General features: G+C 42.5%; 1 protein-coding gene across 1 annotated transcript in view; it reads left to right on the forward strand.

Annotated features, from left to right (window-relative positions):
• Positions 1 to 1,041: 1,041 nt before the first annotated feature.
• SORCS2 (sortilin related VPS10 domain containing receptor 2) overlaps positions 1,042 to 16,332 on the forward strand; it is a gene marked incomplete at both ends in the record, with an annotated part of 532,676 nt that continues 517,385 nt past the window's right edge. The window contains one exon of the mRNA XM_082281426.1: positions 1,042 to 1,398. Coding sequence (XP_082137552.1) covers positions 1,042 to 1,398 — 357 coding nt within the window. The remainder of the gene's footprint in view (positions 1,399 to 16,332) is intronic.

The raw sequence follows: 16,332 nt of genomic DNA on the forward strand, positions 1-16,332 counted from the left end.
TAGGCCTGAGTATCCTTATCTTACTGTGAAGTTAGATTCAGCTTCAGAGTTGGCCCTGGGCTGAGCAGCAGGTTGAACCAGGAGCTCTCCAGAGATCCCTGCCAACCTTAGTTATTCTGGGTTTCTAACTTGTGCCCTTTTCACAGCATTTGAGGCAAATTGCTTCCCAAGCTCCAATTTATTCACAGTTACACAGCACACTGCAGTGAAGCAGGAAGAGCACCCAGCCTGTGGTGGCTGAATCTTCTTCCACCGCTTCACCTGTCAGTTGAGTGATGCCACCTTGCACAGCCCCAGTCATCGCCCCTGCTGGCTGTGATCACGCCAGTAGAGCATTTCTTGGGGCTGCCATGGATCAATCCCAAATTACAAGCCACCCTTCCCCACAGTGGGCAACAATGGATTAGCAATTGGATCTGGACAATGCAGGTGATGAGCCTGGTGCCTCCTAGGAGCTGGGGAGCAGAAGAACGGACAGGGTCCCTTTCCCCACGGAAACACTTGTCTTAATGACAGGATCGTATTTTTGCACCTGCTTCATTTGTTCTTTGGCACTCAGCTGCTGACCACAGACCTCTTCTGACCGTTTCACTGCAGCCTCCTGGGACGGACGGCCAACCAAGGCCATCCCTCGTGTCCAAAGAGGCAGCGGTGGGTGCTCGCCCCCAGCGCCCCTCGGGCTGCAGCGCACACACCCCGAGAGGCTGCACGAATCTTGCTCGGCCGCTCTCGGAAAGCTTCTCCCTGGAGCTCTGCGTGAAAGTTCACAAGCGGCGGGCTCTGCTGCCACCGAGAGACCCGTCCCCGCCGCGGCTCCCGCGGGGCGCGATGCCCGTGTCCGTGAGTGCCGGAGCCCGCCCGGCGTTTCGGCGCGGACCAGCAGATGGCGGCGCCGCCCCGGCTGGGCGCGCAGCCCCGCGCACGGCGCTGCCGCTGAGCCCCGCTCCGGTTACAGCCCTCCCCCGCCCCCGCCCTCCGCCGCGGTGTCTCCCTCCCTCCCCGCCACCTCCCCGCCTGTCACTACCACGCCGGAGAGCCACCATGGCGCACGGCGGGCCACGCGTGTCCGCCGCTGCCGCTCCGCGCGGGGCTGCCCGGCTGCCGCCGCCGCCGCTGCTGCTGCTGCTGCTTCTGCTGCCGCCGCTGCTGGGCGCCGCCGCCGCGCCGCGCTGCGCGGAGCCCTGCGGCCGCCCGCGCCCGATAGCTCTGACCCGCGGGGCGCGCAGCCCCCCGGACCCGCGGCGCGGTGGCGGGGCGGCGGCGGGGAGCAGCCGCTCCAGGAGAGCATCCTTGGCGGCCGGCCGGGAGCAGGTCTCCCTCGTCAGCACCTCCTTCGTGCTGAAAGGGGACGCGTCTCACAACCAGGCGATGGTGCACTGGACGGGCGAGAACAGCAGCGTGAGTGCGAGGGGCAGTGCGGGCGGGGTTTGGGGTCCCTGCCCTTGCCATTCCTTTGCTCTTCCAACTTGCGGGGCGGAACCTGCACTCCGCCGGCCTCGGTGCGGCCGGAGCGCGCTGCTCCCGCCTCCCGCTGGCCGGCCCGGGGCGCGGGAGTCCCCGCGGGCAGCGCTCGGGGTGCTGCGGACGGCGAGGTGCCGCCGGGAGGCGAAGCGCCGCTCTGGTCGGGCCGGCCCCGCGTACCCCTCTCCACTTCCCCAGAAGTTTGGAAAGTTTGCGAGCGCGCATCTTGCAGAGGCGCCGGGTGCGCGGTGTGCGCCGCGCCGCGCTGCGAGGAGGAGGAGGGCGGCTTGGCTCCGGACCGGCGAGGCGGCGTCCCTGTGCGGTCGGTGTGCCCCCGGGTCTGTGCCAGGGTATCCGAGTAAAGGGGAGGCAGGGACGAACTGCGGTGCGGGGATTATCTCCTCCAGCCCCGCATGAAGTCCCAGATTAAATTGTCGAGGCTTAATCGATTCACCGCGATTCAGTCATCCCCGTGTAATCCGCGCCGCGCTCTGCCTCCTCAAGCGCCAGGGAAAGAAAAACCCGAAAAAACCAGAAAATGAAATAAAACGCAGCTCTGGGCTTGAGGTGATGTGAGCAGCAGGAGTGAGAGAGCGGGACGGCCCCGCCGGACGCCACAGGAGCTTAAGGGCGTCCCGCAAAGGTCCGGAATAGCAGCAGCTCTCCGAGGGGGCTTTTACAGCCACATCGGTGGATAAAAATCGTGCGCTGGGACCAGTGATACTTCATTAGAGCATCAGTGTTCACAACTTTACACAGTTAAAACAGTGTGTCTTGCCTTTATTGTTTATCTAGTTTAGACAGCAACTCTCACGGTGAGTCTCCCTACTATTTTTTAAACTAATTTTCAATATCAGCTAGTCTTCACTTCTTTATGTATTGATCCATTAATGGTTGTGTATTCGCACGGGTGGTTTCAGAGATTTGCTGCTTCTAATTTATTCTTGACTGAAACATTATATCATAATAGTGGGCGTCATGGGTAAATATTACATAGCACCTTGCACTGTCTGTGTAACTTCATAGTCAGGAAAATATCGTTATGAAGGCTTAAGATGAACTTTCTCCTGGAGGATTTTAGTGTTTCTGGAAAACTGAGCATTTTCACAACAGTTCAGCTAAGCTCTGAGTCTGCTTGAACTTTGTGAATTTAGTATAAAGTTTACTTAAACTTGGCTCAGTTCAGAGTGTGCATGTGTGTGTTATAATTCTCATAAGTATGTGAATTATCATCCTTTTTCTAGGACCTGAAGTCCTGAGTTTTTGCCTGTTTTGCTAGGGAGTCAGCCAGGATGTGGAGCTGCTAAGGCTCCACTTATGAGGATGCAGTGATTCCCTGGAGCATGCTGAGCGCTTATGTTAATGCTCTTGTATAATCAGGTGTCAGAGTTGAAGTCAGCATCATAAAGCTTGACACTTTCAAAGGCAGTTTTTGATTTGCTCAGGAAGGAAGTGTAAGATGATGGTCATTTTCTGTGAAAAGAAAGTGTTGCAAATCAGCAGCATCAGCTATTCTTATTCTGTCCTTCCTCCATATCTCTGCTATTAGACTGCTGCAGTTTTTTTGTGGACAGTGCTCGCAGGCTGTTAGGACAGCTTCCTTGAAAAATTCAGTATTAAAAAGTTGGCATAAGTTCATTTTTTGACATAGAAGGCAAGTAACAGCTTTCATGCACAGCATTCTGCACTCTCAAATGAATACAGTAGAACCTTGCTAATCCACAGTTATGACTAGCGGTCTCGCCTCGCCTCTCTGCAAAGATTTAATAACAGATGCTGCAGTGAGGGCTTGTATTGCTAAAATGTTATTATTTTTTCACAGTATGCTACAGCTCACTTACTAGAATACTACCACGTAGTCTCTTCAAAAGCAAAGATAAATGGCAACTGTCAGAAGAAATGAAAGTGGTTATAGTCTTTGCTGCAACTTAGTTCTTTTTTTGTTTGCTTAGTTGCTATCTACTAATTCATTATTGCAGGATGACGCACTCTTCATGAATGCCTGCGGATGTTCTCTACATTATTTATACATTCAATAAAAAATACTTTTGCAGAGTTACTTATAAAGTATGATGCTCACTCTGCCTGCCATCGGGTGATTACTGTCAACCAAGACTGTATTTGAACAAGTGACCTGGTAATGAAGGACTCTTTGCTGCCTTAACCCAAATTAAAGCAGCCAGTCTTTGCACAGGATGTTTTACAGTATGACTGTCAGCATTTTTTTCAGCATCTTTTCTTTTTAGTTAGCTTTGTTTTATTGCATGCTTCCAGAAGAAGAGCTGATTTTAACAAAGGCATCCAGAGAAAAATGATTTGTAAAGACAGTTTGTAGAATATTTTTTTTTGTTTTCTTTTTCTTTCTTTTTTTAAGGCATGGAAGAAATACATTAAGCTCAAAGGAAACAGGATGGGCTCAAGGGGATTGAAGAGAATTTTGCTGCATGCTTGTATATTATATTAAAACAATTGAAAATGAACACCTGATCCCAAACATATTTAAGGTAGTTTTGAATGTCTGTTTGTTTAAGTAGATATGTATGCATTTATTTATGTTACTCTGGGTTGTTTGGAGGTAGGAACACTAACATCCACTGCTTCTCAAAACTGCCACCTTATTCTGTGTTCTTAAATCTATGGCAAGTTTTTCCTTGCCTTGGAAGCACAGGCTTGAGTCATGGATCTCTGTTCTGTCCCAGGTGCATTGCAGCCAAGGGGAGGGCTGTCCTTCCTACAGTGGGGTTTTGGATCAGGCCCTGAGAACCTCAGGAGGCACTCAGCAATCTTGAAGTGTCACCACACACATTTGGCACCTCATTGGAGGTACTCAGCACTTTGTAAACCAAGGAGCTAAACTAGTTTCTTTACCCTTTACAGCTGTGTGGCTGAAAATCTGACAGTGATGAGCTCCAGATGACCACATATCCTCCTAAACACCTCACCTAGTAAAATAAATGAAGAAGAAATATGCAATAGGATTATTCCTTTGAGCTCCATGATGAAGAGACAACAAAAAAAAGCGGAGGGGGCAGCTGCATCTCTCAGGGATGTTCACCTGTATGAATAGTTCATTGAAAGTGCTACCATGGAGTGTGGATCAAGGGCAAATACATCAATGTGAGAGGGGCAGAGGTTAGGTTGATGTGCAGATGGAGTTTTAAAAAAATAATTTGTATCATGTAAATCATCCTGTGCTGCATTGCTAGGTGCATGAGATTTTTGGTTGCATGAGATGTCCTGAAAGAAACTAGGGAGGCTATAAATTAAACTGATCTTCTCTCTTCCCTCTTCTTTTCTGTACTGTAGAAGTCTGATGTTTACTTATTATCCTCTTCTAATGCTGTTAGTTTTTTGAGTTAGAGAAATGGTCGCTTTGATGGCAAAGCAGAGGATGTGGTTGCATGGATTGTAAAGTGGCCTTGAATCACTGGGAAGATCAGGGTACAATTCCTTGCTTTGTCAAGAGAGAACTGTACCAGGAGGGATGCAAATTGCTTCCCGCTTTGTGTCCTCATTACTTTATTTTGTACTCTAATAATTATTTACAAATCCTATAAACGAGAAGCATGTCTCCAACCTTTCTTGGCAGTGGGATTTATAGTCAAAACTGTCACTGGTGATGCAGGTCTTGCAAAGCCAGTACTTGTCACAGCAAGAGTGTGGCTGGTTAGTGAATTCCTGCAATTAGTATTTCTGCTCTCCGTCCCCTCCGCCCACAGAAATCTGTTGTGAGGTCTTACTTTCAAACAAAGGCTCATGCAAGTGGAACTAATTTTCCTACCAGTCTTAAAATATCATAAACTGAAGACATGACAGGTGGGTGGTGCAACACACCATTTACTGTGGGAAGGGCAAGTAATTGACATCCGTGTAACTGATAAATAACATTGAGAATTGGAATATATACAAGTAGCAGGCTAAAAGAATTGCCCTTAGTGTGTTAAGCTAAAATATGCATGTGCCCAGATGTACTAAAAATATGCTAGCCTTTCTGATTTGGGGGAAAAATAGTCAATTCATGACAGTTTTTAAAAATCCTACTTTTCCTTAGGAGAGACCTTAGTCATCCCAAGAGGTTTTTTTTGGTGCTAGATAAACAACTTTGTTTACAAAACTATATTCTTTTTGACCCTCCTGAAGAATTCCCATTCTGCATTAATACTAGCCAATTAAAAAACAAACAAACAAACAAAACAGCCAAAGCAGAAATAGAGGGAGAATGACACTCGTATTCACAATTGATTTTGATTCAGGGGCTGCTCTTCATGCTGTGTGCAGACTGCTAAAGTGTTGTGAGCAGGACTTTGGCCAGCTACTTCCAAGTCTGAAGTTTCATGGTGCCAGTATTTTCTTTTTTTTGTTTGTTGTCAAAATATTAAATCCATGCAGGTGCTTATTTGTCCAGTAACTTGATGTCATGATCCCCCATAAACATGTAGCTCTTTGTTAAGGAAAATAAATGTAAATATACACACCATTTTTTCCAAGTCTTAAATATTTAGCAGCAACTTACCAGAAAGGAAGATTTACTGCATGTCTACAGATATTGCTACACACAAAAACTTCAGCTGATCCAGACTTGTCTATATTTGATATACAGATACTTTAATTTAGAAACTATTACTCTTTTTGATACAGTTTCACCATATATGATTTGCAGAGCCTAGTGATCACTACACGTATTCTTCTGACAGATATTTTATTTAATTGTTTTCTGTTTTGTTCAGTTTGCAATAAATTGTGAGGAAAACTATAAAAAGCATTGACTTCAATATTACTGTAGCATTACCTGTAATGGTAAATGTAGTTATCTATGCAAACTGGGCAAAAGTCCATTTGTGGTAAGGTTTGGGTGGTGTTTCTGCAGAGTAGTCAGACTACGTTTTATGAAACTAAAGGGAGCATGAGGTCAAAAATCCTGACAGCTCAGACCTTTGATAAATGGCAGATATATCACAAAGTGAAAAGTAGATTTCCCATAGGGAGCGTTTTTCTTAAAATTCCTTGAGATGATAGTGTGATTATAAAAACAAATAGAAACCAAACCCAATAATCATATTTGAATGGAACAGCAGAATCCCACATGGAAAGCAAAATGATTTTAATCTGATTAAAGTAACTCAGGACTTTAACAATTCTTTTTCCTTTTTCTTTTTTAATGGTATAAAGTTTCTGGCTTACTTCATCTATTTGCTTCTACCACTGTTTTCCCTCTCTACCAGCCTTACATCTTGTTGTAAGTCATATTGCTGCCTGCAAGCTTTCTCCACATTTCGGCAAATTCCCACTGCTAAAGGAAAGAGAGAACCTCTTCTCATCCCCTAAGCAGACACTTAAAATGGATACATTAATTAGTAAATGTGTATTTCAAACATGCTTCAAAGTCCTCCACCACGAACAGCCCTCCACACCTGCAGCCATACCTGGTTTTACCTGGTTTGCTGGTTTAACTGGCATTACCTGGTTTGCTTAGGAGCAAGCTATTATAGCAATACTACTGTGCCAATGTTGGGACAAGCTCACTTTAAATCTAGGAGGGAAATTTAGCAATGTACACTCAAGAGAGACACCAGATTGAAATCCTTGCTCTGATACTGCTGATGTATTACATGTGTGTGATAAACCAAACAATCATTAGGGATGTGTTTAGTCTGGGGATAGCACTTCACATATGACAGTGGGAACAAAATGCATTCTTCCCAAGGTCGATGGTCTTAGAGATCTACTGATAAAGATCTTTGGAGAAAGAAATGAAGACATCCCTTTTGACTTTATTAAAATTCAGTAGAGTAGTAGATCCCTTTTGAAAAAACAGAAGGGGAAAATGATGAGCTTTTCATAAAATTAGTGATTGTTCCGCTAAAATGGCAAGCTCTGTAAGGTATGTACCACTTCACGAATTTAAAACATGAAACTGCCTAGATTACAGAAGCTTTTATGCCAAGCCTTTTGCCTGTCCAAATATAATATTTTATGGTTGTGTCAGTTACGACCAAAGGTTGTTCCCATAAAGGAGAGAGAATCTGCAGTACAGTCAAGTGGGATCTTTCAATGTTCTGAAAACTCAACTTCATTTATGCAAATGTGGAAAGTATAGGTTGAAAGTATTCTGCAGTATACGATTCCTTGCTGTAGCTCAGAATTCAACTTGATGACCTGCAACATTCCTTCAGCATTTTTATTCTCAAAGTCTCACATTCCTTACCAAACATTCCCATCCCCAACCTCTGTCCAGGTAATAATCATTTAAAACTCTAACAAATCACCAATTACAAAACCACTTTTAAAGAAATAATGGATGGGATCCTTGCCGTGCCTTTCCTTCTTTAGGAAGGAGAAAATTCTCCACTGCAAGGGTGGCAAGACACTGGAAAAAGTTGCCTGGAGAAGTTGTGGGTGCCCTATCCCTGGAGCTGGCAGGATGGGGCTTTGAGATACCTGGTCTAGTGGAAGGTTTCCTGCCTGTGGCAGGGGGGTTGGAACTAGATGAACTTTATGGTGCTTTCCAAACCAAACCATTCTGTGATTCTATGATTCAGCCATTAAGTCTCAGCTTGGACTTCTGCAGTAGGAAGGAGATAGGGATGGTCTCTGACAATCTTAACAGGCATGCTTGAGAAAGTTTGGCATACCTGCTGGACTTGCTGACTTCCGTGCGATATGTAGAGAAGTGTTTTGCTTATGAATCCTACTGGATGTCGTCAGCCCTGGATGAGGCTGTTGTGGAAAGAGGAGAGATGCTGAGGTGCTGCTGTCTTGCAGGACTGAGAGCCCTCGGCAGAGCTGGTGATGCTCTGCGCAGCCCCGTCACCACATCTGCGAGCTGTAAGCAGAGTTGAGGTGGTCATGGTGATGCCTGGGGGAAATTTAATGCTTGGCCAGAGACAGAGCACGAGGTTCCAAATGAACAGCTGCTGGATTAAATTGAAGCTGAATAGTAGTGCCAAAGAACTTTGCCTGTTATCTCACCTGTATCTTCTGAAATACCACTTGCCTTACATAGGTGATATTGCAGTTTCCCACCTGCAAGGTGAGAATAATAATACTTTATCTTTTAGGATGGCTTTTGACTAAAAATTAGCTTTGCACTTTGATATTAAAGTAATGGTTGTTACCATAACACCTAAAAGAGACAGGACTATAGAAAATCACATCTGTGGTTTCTTTGTTCCTTTGACTGTTTCACAGTACAGCCCAGGAATGAGAGAAGAAAAGACTGTCACAGGTCATGCAAACTGGTCTGCTTGTTCTGATGTTTGTTTTGATCAGGGCTCTTTTTAATATGTAGTCCAGTTTAATTTAAATGCCTAGACTCTGGCACTTCAAGATCATTGAACGATCTTAAGATTGTGTGACTAAAAACAGTATCAGTGAAATCTAACCTGTATTAAATATGATTTTTCTGTCTTTGTTTAGCAGTATAATGAAACAACTATGCTTCTTTCTCAGTGCTTTTATTTTTTCTACTCTTGTAGACTAATAACTATTTTGCTGAATAACGTTTATTTTGACCTTATAACTTTTCTTTTATAGCTCATTTTTGCTAGTTCTTTAATTGCACCACCTGGATAGGACAGTACCTAGATATAATAGTACCTGTCTATTGTGTATCTGACAGGCACATTTTTAGAAATGTACTTACAGAGATTAGTGTTCATTTCTCACATCCTTCTAATTGCTCTAATATCCTTGTGATTATCTGTTTTCCTGGAAAGAAAATCACAGCACAGTAAATAGGTTTGGTTTTTTTCTAAAGGGAAGTCATAAAAACAAATAATTTGGTCATTAGCAAAAAAGGTATTTTTTGTGGTTTCTGTGCAGTAACATGGTTAAAAGGTTGTTCTAGTAGATGAAGTAGGTGTATTTGATGTTTTTTTCCCCCCATTCACTTTATGAACTTCGTTTCTTTATCACTGGAGGCACATTAAACTCCATGAGTGTTGCAGCAGTGTATCTGGAAGCACAAACCCCTGTGATGTGTCCTTACTCCTGTGGAACAGTAGGTCCATGTTTACTGGCCAGTGTGTTCAGTTTTAGCAGATGGCAAGCTACACTCTGTGAAAACACCTTTTTTTTTTTCAGTGTTACTGTTTCTTGTCTGGCCCCTGGACTGAAAGTGCAACAGGGAAAGAGCAGTCTTCTCCCTGCATGTGTATGAGCAAGATGTGTACTGGGGTTCTGCTCTGAGTTGGTAGCATTTAGATGCTGTGTAATACCAATAAATAATGATGATGGTGATTGAGAATTGAGCTGTTCCACCTGTAAATTTTATCAGTGCTCAGCTTGGCCTTCCTAACTGAGCTGTGGTGGAGAAACATTGCTTTCCTCAGGTGTTGAAGAAGAGCCTGTTTACAATTAATGCATTCCCATGCTTCCCTCCACCAAAAATTGTCACTGCAAGACAGATGCCCAAGGGGATGGAGCTGCAGGGTGAGAGGAGTATGTTGGAATCACTCTTCGGGCTTTCAGCACTGTTTCACAGTGGTAAATGTGACTGATTCTGAAGAAATAGTTGTTTCTTCATTGAAAACACAATTGTATCAGGGGTAGTAGGTTGCCATAAAATCCTCAAGGGGTACAATAAGATATTTTTCCTGTGTTTGCTAGCAGAAGGATACCTTGTAACTTGGTCTTTTCAGAGGATTGGAACTGTCTGTGAGTCTAAAGCATCTAAATCTGCAGCAGCACTTGTTAAATCTTGCCGTTTATGAAGAGCAGAATACACTTCTCTCAGCCCTTGTTTTATGCTCCCAGGTATTGTTTTGGGGGTTCAGCCTAAGTAGGCACCAGTGTTAACATAGGCAGAGATAAGAGTATAACCCTGAGGGATCTCATGAACCCCTTTAGTATGGGCTGCTCTATTTTATGCACTGTTTTTGAAGGGCTCCATGGATGAGATATAAAAACAGAAATAAACCAGACAAAAGCAGCATGTGCCACGAACAGGTGGATTAGTGGATTACTTTCTGGGCGCACAGAGATCTTTACTGTCAATTACCACCACCAGTCAGTGGGCATCCAAACAGCTGTAGTGCACATATGCAGTGTTTCAATAATCAGCCTGTTGCAGAGCTCATGAGGTGAATTCCAGGGAGATTTGTAGCAGCAAATGCCTGGAGATGTTCACGGAGCTGGCTGGTGATGCTGAAGTGCATGCAGTTGGATGTCATAGAAACACTAGTGCTCTTTTGCCCACTTCACCTCAACCTGCAGTGATTTCCCCGGTGGAAAAGGAAGTCAAAATCGGATTATTAGGATCTGCTCTGCATTTGTCTTTGTAGTTACAGGCTCCAATCTTGATGATTCTTAACTAAAGAAACTCCAGTATCCTACTCCATGGCAGGTTGGTATCAGTAAACTTCTGCCTCTAACTTTCCAGCTGGTTTTGGGAGGGATCCCTCTGTGCTCTTTCTGAACTTTTTGGGGCCCTGTTGAGAGTAGTAAGCATTCACATTAGATGTGGCTGCCTCACACTGGTCTGCTCATGTGCTAAGTGAACTTCATTCCTTCTGGCGTCTCTCATTTTAGTCTTGTAACCTGCACTAGTTTAATTGCTGTGCATAGGGCTTTGGAATCTTCATTATTGTAGTATTTCATGAGGTTAGAGCATAGAAAAAGCTTTCTTCTCCCAAGCACAGATGCCTCCACACAGGCAGTAGGACTTCATCAAAGTTGCAGCTTTTGATGTAAAAGGCCATTTCTTATTTTGCTAATTTGTTTGGCTTTTAATCAGTGGTTTCCTGTGTTTCCCTGCCTGTTACCCAACCACAAAATGGCAAGCATGTTAAAAGGTCTCAGCTTCCTTGAGAGCAGTCTCGAAACATGCTCTTTGCCCTGAGTGAGAAGTACAAGCTGAACAGAAACAATGCAAAACATTTATGCTGGGAGTAGGGTGGCTTCAGAGTGAGAGCTGTGTCCTGAGCACCAGTGACAGACTACAGAGTGAACTCTCTGGTTGCCATTCACTGTACTGGTGCTTGGTGTAGAAAATTGGGAAGCCACCACTATTAGTGGTTCTGAGCTTTTCTTTCTCCCTGGATGAGGGAGGCCAATACTGGCAGAGTCAGCTGAGATCTGATCCTCTTCTTTTTGAAGTTTCCCGGCCTGATAGGAAAAACAAATATGAAAGAATACAGAGTTTCTTCTTTCCTCTCTTGTATGTGACATCCACTGAGGTGCTACTGAGCACATGCAGGAGGGAAGAGGATATGTGGATAGAGCAAAAGTGTCCATATTTTTGGAGCAAGCAGCCCACTATCAATTTACTAAATTTCTCTTGGGTCACAGATACTATTGCTTAACACTGTCTATAACCACTGTAAAGAAGAGACGCAAAAAAATGTGTTGCACATCACTTGAACAGCATTTTTGTAGCTCTGTGAAACCCACTTTCTGATCCACTGATAAAGTTATTGGCTCCTATCAGCTTCTGTGAAGGAAGATGCAGAAGGAACACATTCCCTGCATATAAGCTGAATCAGGCACCTTTGCTTAAAAATTGTAGGATGTAGCTCAGTGAACAATTTTCAGTTCATAATGAAATACATATGTTCATACAGAATCTCTCAAGGGCCACTGGGCAGAGCTCTGAGGTCCACTAACAAGGTCTTCTTTTCCTTCCTTCCTTTCTTCCTCATCTTCCAACTGCTTTAAACCAGATGTTTTTTTATAAAGTGGGCTTCATTTAGAAGGCTTTGAACCTTTAATAATCTTATTGCTCCTGGAGAACCCTAAGAGGGAATTTTAAAATTTTATTATATAAGCACTTTGTGCTCTGTGTTCCATTTCTTGATTTAAAAACCCTTGGGAGGGAGATGACTGATATCAGACTACCATATATAATCCATGTGAGAACTGGGTTGTTAGCTGGTAAATTACCAATATAATTTTTTTTGGTGGTTTAGTTAACTGCAGAAAGGCACTTCTTAAACTGGCATGAACTGCTACAACATAAGAATTGAATGAAAGACAAGCTTCTTCATCACTACGTGGACTTGGTTTAGTGTGATCAGTCTGCAAGCACACAGGAATGTTCAGGCTGCTTTTGTGTGTGTTTCTGAGGCTAGAAATGCTTTATGAACACTGGAGCTGCATGAAAAGAAGAGCCTCCACTTCCTGTTTGAATCAATGTCCATATTATTGTGAGGGATTACATCTTGGCTCTAATGTTCATGACTGTGAAGAGACTGTTCCTGAAGATGGGAATGTAAAGCTACAGAAGGATGTAATTTTTATCTTGTTTGCAGAAACTGCCAGCAAGTCTGGTTATTGCATTGCTGTACTTTGTGAAGTACATCAAGGCTTCCCTGAGGGAGCAGAGCTCAGCCCAGTGTGATGTTTCACAGGGATTGGTAGCTCAGGAGTTGAGCCCATTGAGCTGAGACCACTGAAATTCACATCTAGGCATAGACTCTGTGCCAGGGAATAATATAAAGAGTTCATAGTCTTTGATCCACAGTCTGTTGTATGTGGATGGTTTGCACAAAATATGCACGCTTTTTATTTTTTTGCAGCCCCTAAATAGACTTGTATTTATTAAGTGAACCTAATTGTCACAGTCCCTATCAGTCAGTCAGAAACTCTGCTCCCCTTTAGGCAAGTTCTGCAGCTGTCCTTTGTTTCTGTTACTTCCCGTCTGCTTTTTTGTATTTCTCATTCCTCCTTCCTCCTTCCTTTGTCTCTGTGTTTCTCCTTTGTTATTCTCCCTTCATTTCCTTCTCTGTATTGAATCACCTTTCTCACCCCTGAGGGCTTGAATAGCATCATCTTCCCCATTCCATCTGAAAAAAAAAGATCTTGAAAGACACTGTAATGACACTGACATGTCATCAGTTTGGGATTTGCCATTCCAGTGAAAATAGATGTTCACACTTGATCACATATTGTGTGTAGAATTGGACAGACTGCATGGCATTGCTTAAGGAAATCTTGTGTTCATGGCAGGATCTCTAGCTCTAGAGCATAGCAATAGCAGATGTTTAAAAAACAATTTGTAAAAAACAATGTCCTCAAAATACATCATCTTAGTTGAAACTGGCCCACGAGCAGTGTATTTCACCTAATGCCCCAAATCAACTGTTTGAAGAGATCTCTTAAACCTACCTAGGGTTCGTTTTGGATTGGGCACATACTACAAAATACACTGCTTCCGTGTTAAGCTTCCAGGTGAGTTTAATAATCATAATTAGAAATGAAATACTCAAAATTCCATTTCCAGTTCTGTAATCTGCACGTGCCATCTAATAAGAATTTGAAATGACTTGGCTGCTCACCCAGGTTTAATTGAAAAATAATCATAATCTATTCAGTGTTAGATTTAGTGTATAGAAGAGGTACTGTGAGCAAAACAGAGCTTCTGAAATGTCTATTACCGTGGATTTTATTGTCTGGATTAAGTTCAGATATTAGTGCATGTCATTCTCATACTTGGGTGATGTCATTCTGAGGTGTGACTTTGCCAAGTATGCCTCATTATTACTTTTTTGCAATGGACAGACAATGAATTCTTTTTCCTTTAAATGAAATTAAATATTTACAAGCTGTTACTTATTGCAGGAATTTAAATGAATGAAGCTTCTTTTGGAAACAAACACAAGCTGAGGAAAGCAGAGACAGCAAATGAGTTTGAAGCTGTCACAGGAGGAAACTTTGCATCTCATGTATCCAAACTCTGTGGCTTTATCAGAGCCCTGAAAACATGGGAGTCAAAAGCAGAAACGTGTAAGGTCTTGGATTTGGCATATCTTATTTCTCTAATGCAAGTGCACTTGCTGTGTAGTCACTGCAGTTCATGGACTGAAAGAAGATGAACAGATTTAGAGTGCTTTTATCTAACACGAAATTGATACTGTCTTATGGGAATGACTTCTAAGAAGAACATGAGAATGTCTGTACTAGACTAGACCTGTGGATATTTAGGGAAGAACATCAGATTCAGATGAAAATTTTGTGATCCTTCACCAGACAGCTTTTCTGGCCAACAGCGATTTGTGGCTCAGGGGTAACTGTAAAAGCTTCTCAGGTGCAGGAAACACCTTGTTTGTAAACATGAAATGAGAGGGAAGATGAGCTCATGTACTTGATAGTACTGGATTTCTATTATCCTTTCCATAAAGCTAAATGAGTTCAAATTTTGGGGTACGTTCTCTAAGTGATTTAAATTTTGTGGCTTTGTCTCTACAATTTAGAATTTTAAAACCATTTATTGATTCTGTATTGATTTAAATAGTATTTTAATCCACACAAATTATATAAAGTAAGAAGTACATCTATCAACACAATTTACAAATTAGGGTTCTTTTTTCTACTGTAAATTTCTCACCAATTTGGGTAGTTTAAAGAGTGTTATTCACTTGAGTGAATGTTGTTTCTGGAAAGAAAGATGCTTGGCAAAAGCAGTGTTAGACGTCTTTTTGTTTCCATGGAATTTATTAAAGCATCTTTTTAGACAGGTGGATGATGGTGCTGTCATATGCAAAAAGTACAAAGTATCCTGAAAGTTTTCCTTGGTTATTTGAAGTTGAATAAATGTTCATTAAATGGACAATCTCATCTAAGCCAGGATGAATTTTAAATTCAAGACATTACTCTTTTGGTACATAACCAATACAGTGTATGTTCTTATCAACAAGTGAGTCTCATTTTTAATTTATGGAAGTTTACCTGAGAGTATTCAAGTGTCTCACCCTTTCCATGTATAAAAATATGCCTTTGATGTCTCAGTGTTTGACTTTAAAACAGCTGATCTTCTGGTGTGCTGTATAATAAAGTTGTTTTGATACCTACAAGAAATTCTGCTTGTTTGTTCCAAGTTTGCATGGCATAGTTAAGCTAGGTTTTTGTTCAGTAAAAATTGGTGATTCTTTTGAAAAGGAAATCAATAATTTTCTCTTAAATTGCTTAAACGGCTTATTAAACAGGCATGATCAAATTTCCTAGATTTCAAGAAGTGCTGAAGGTGAGTTTTGAAAATCTTGCTCATTCTTATTTACAAATAGTTAATAATTTTTAAATGGAGATTTCTAGTGCTCTCTTTCCATTTAAAATATTGTATTGAAGGACATCAGTAAAACATTAAATTATAGTGATCTACCTATAGACTCCCTGGGAACCCGAGCTATGATTGTATTTCTCAGCTAGAGTAAAGCAGCACCATTTCATTGACTTAAATTTTGTCCATTATGGTAGGATTCTTGGCTTTAATTTATCTCACAGGTAGCGGAATGTTAACAGTAATGGAAAGGAAGAGGTGCAAGAGCCTACAAAATGGAGAAAAGTAAACAGAAACAAGTAATAACCCAAGAATTGTATTTTAATTGTTGAATTCAATGCTGTTCTTTCTTACTGTTCTTCCTCTTCATTTTGTTTTTTCTAAAATTCTATATTATTGCATTTATCTAGAAGAAACAAGCCTCTTAGCATGAGCAGAAGGTTGTTGGTTTTTGCCTTTGTTTTCTTACTCTCTCTTGGTCCTCTACCTTCCTTTCTATGGATTGGTTAATTTAATCTTTCTAGCTGCTGTGTTCAACACCACTAGGGTCAGCATATTACATATGGAAGGCACATCAGCTGAAGGAAACTAATATCCCAATCAACTTACCACCAGTGCAGATAGAGTGAAACCAGCTGGCATGAGTGAATTGATTTCTGCATCATTCTCTTCACACAGGCAATCAATTCAGCAGAGAGAAATGAGACCTGAGTCCTCATCACTTCCCTGTAGCAGAAGGCTCCCTATAGAGGAGTTTCAGCCTCCTGAGCTCACTGCTGCACTCATCAAGCTGTGAGAGTAGGGGTTCTCCATATGGTGTCACTGAGCCCAAAGCCTGTAAAAAGCCACAGCAGCTTCAGTGTGTTTTGAGTCAGATCCTT

The sequence above is a fragment of the Coloeus monedula genome, assembly GCF_965178545.1.
Source record: "Coloeus monedula genome assembly, chromosome: 5".
Lineage (NCBI taxonomy): Eukaryota > Metazoa > Chordata > Aves > Passeriformes > Corvidae > Coloeus > Coloeus monedula.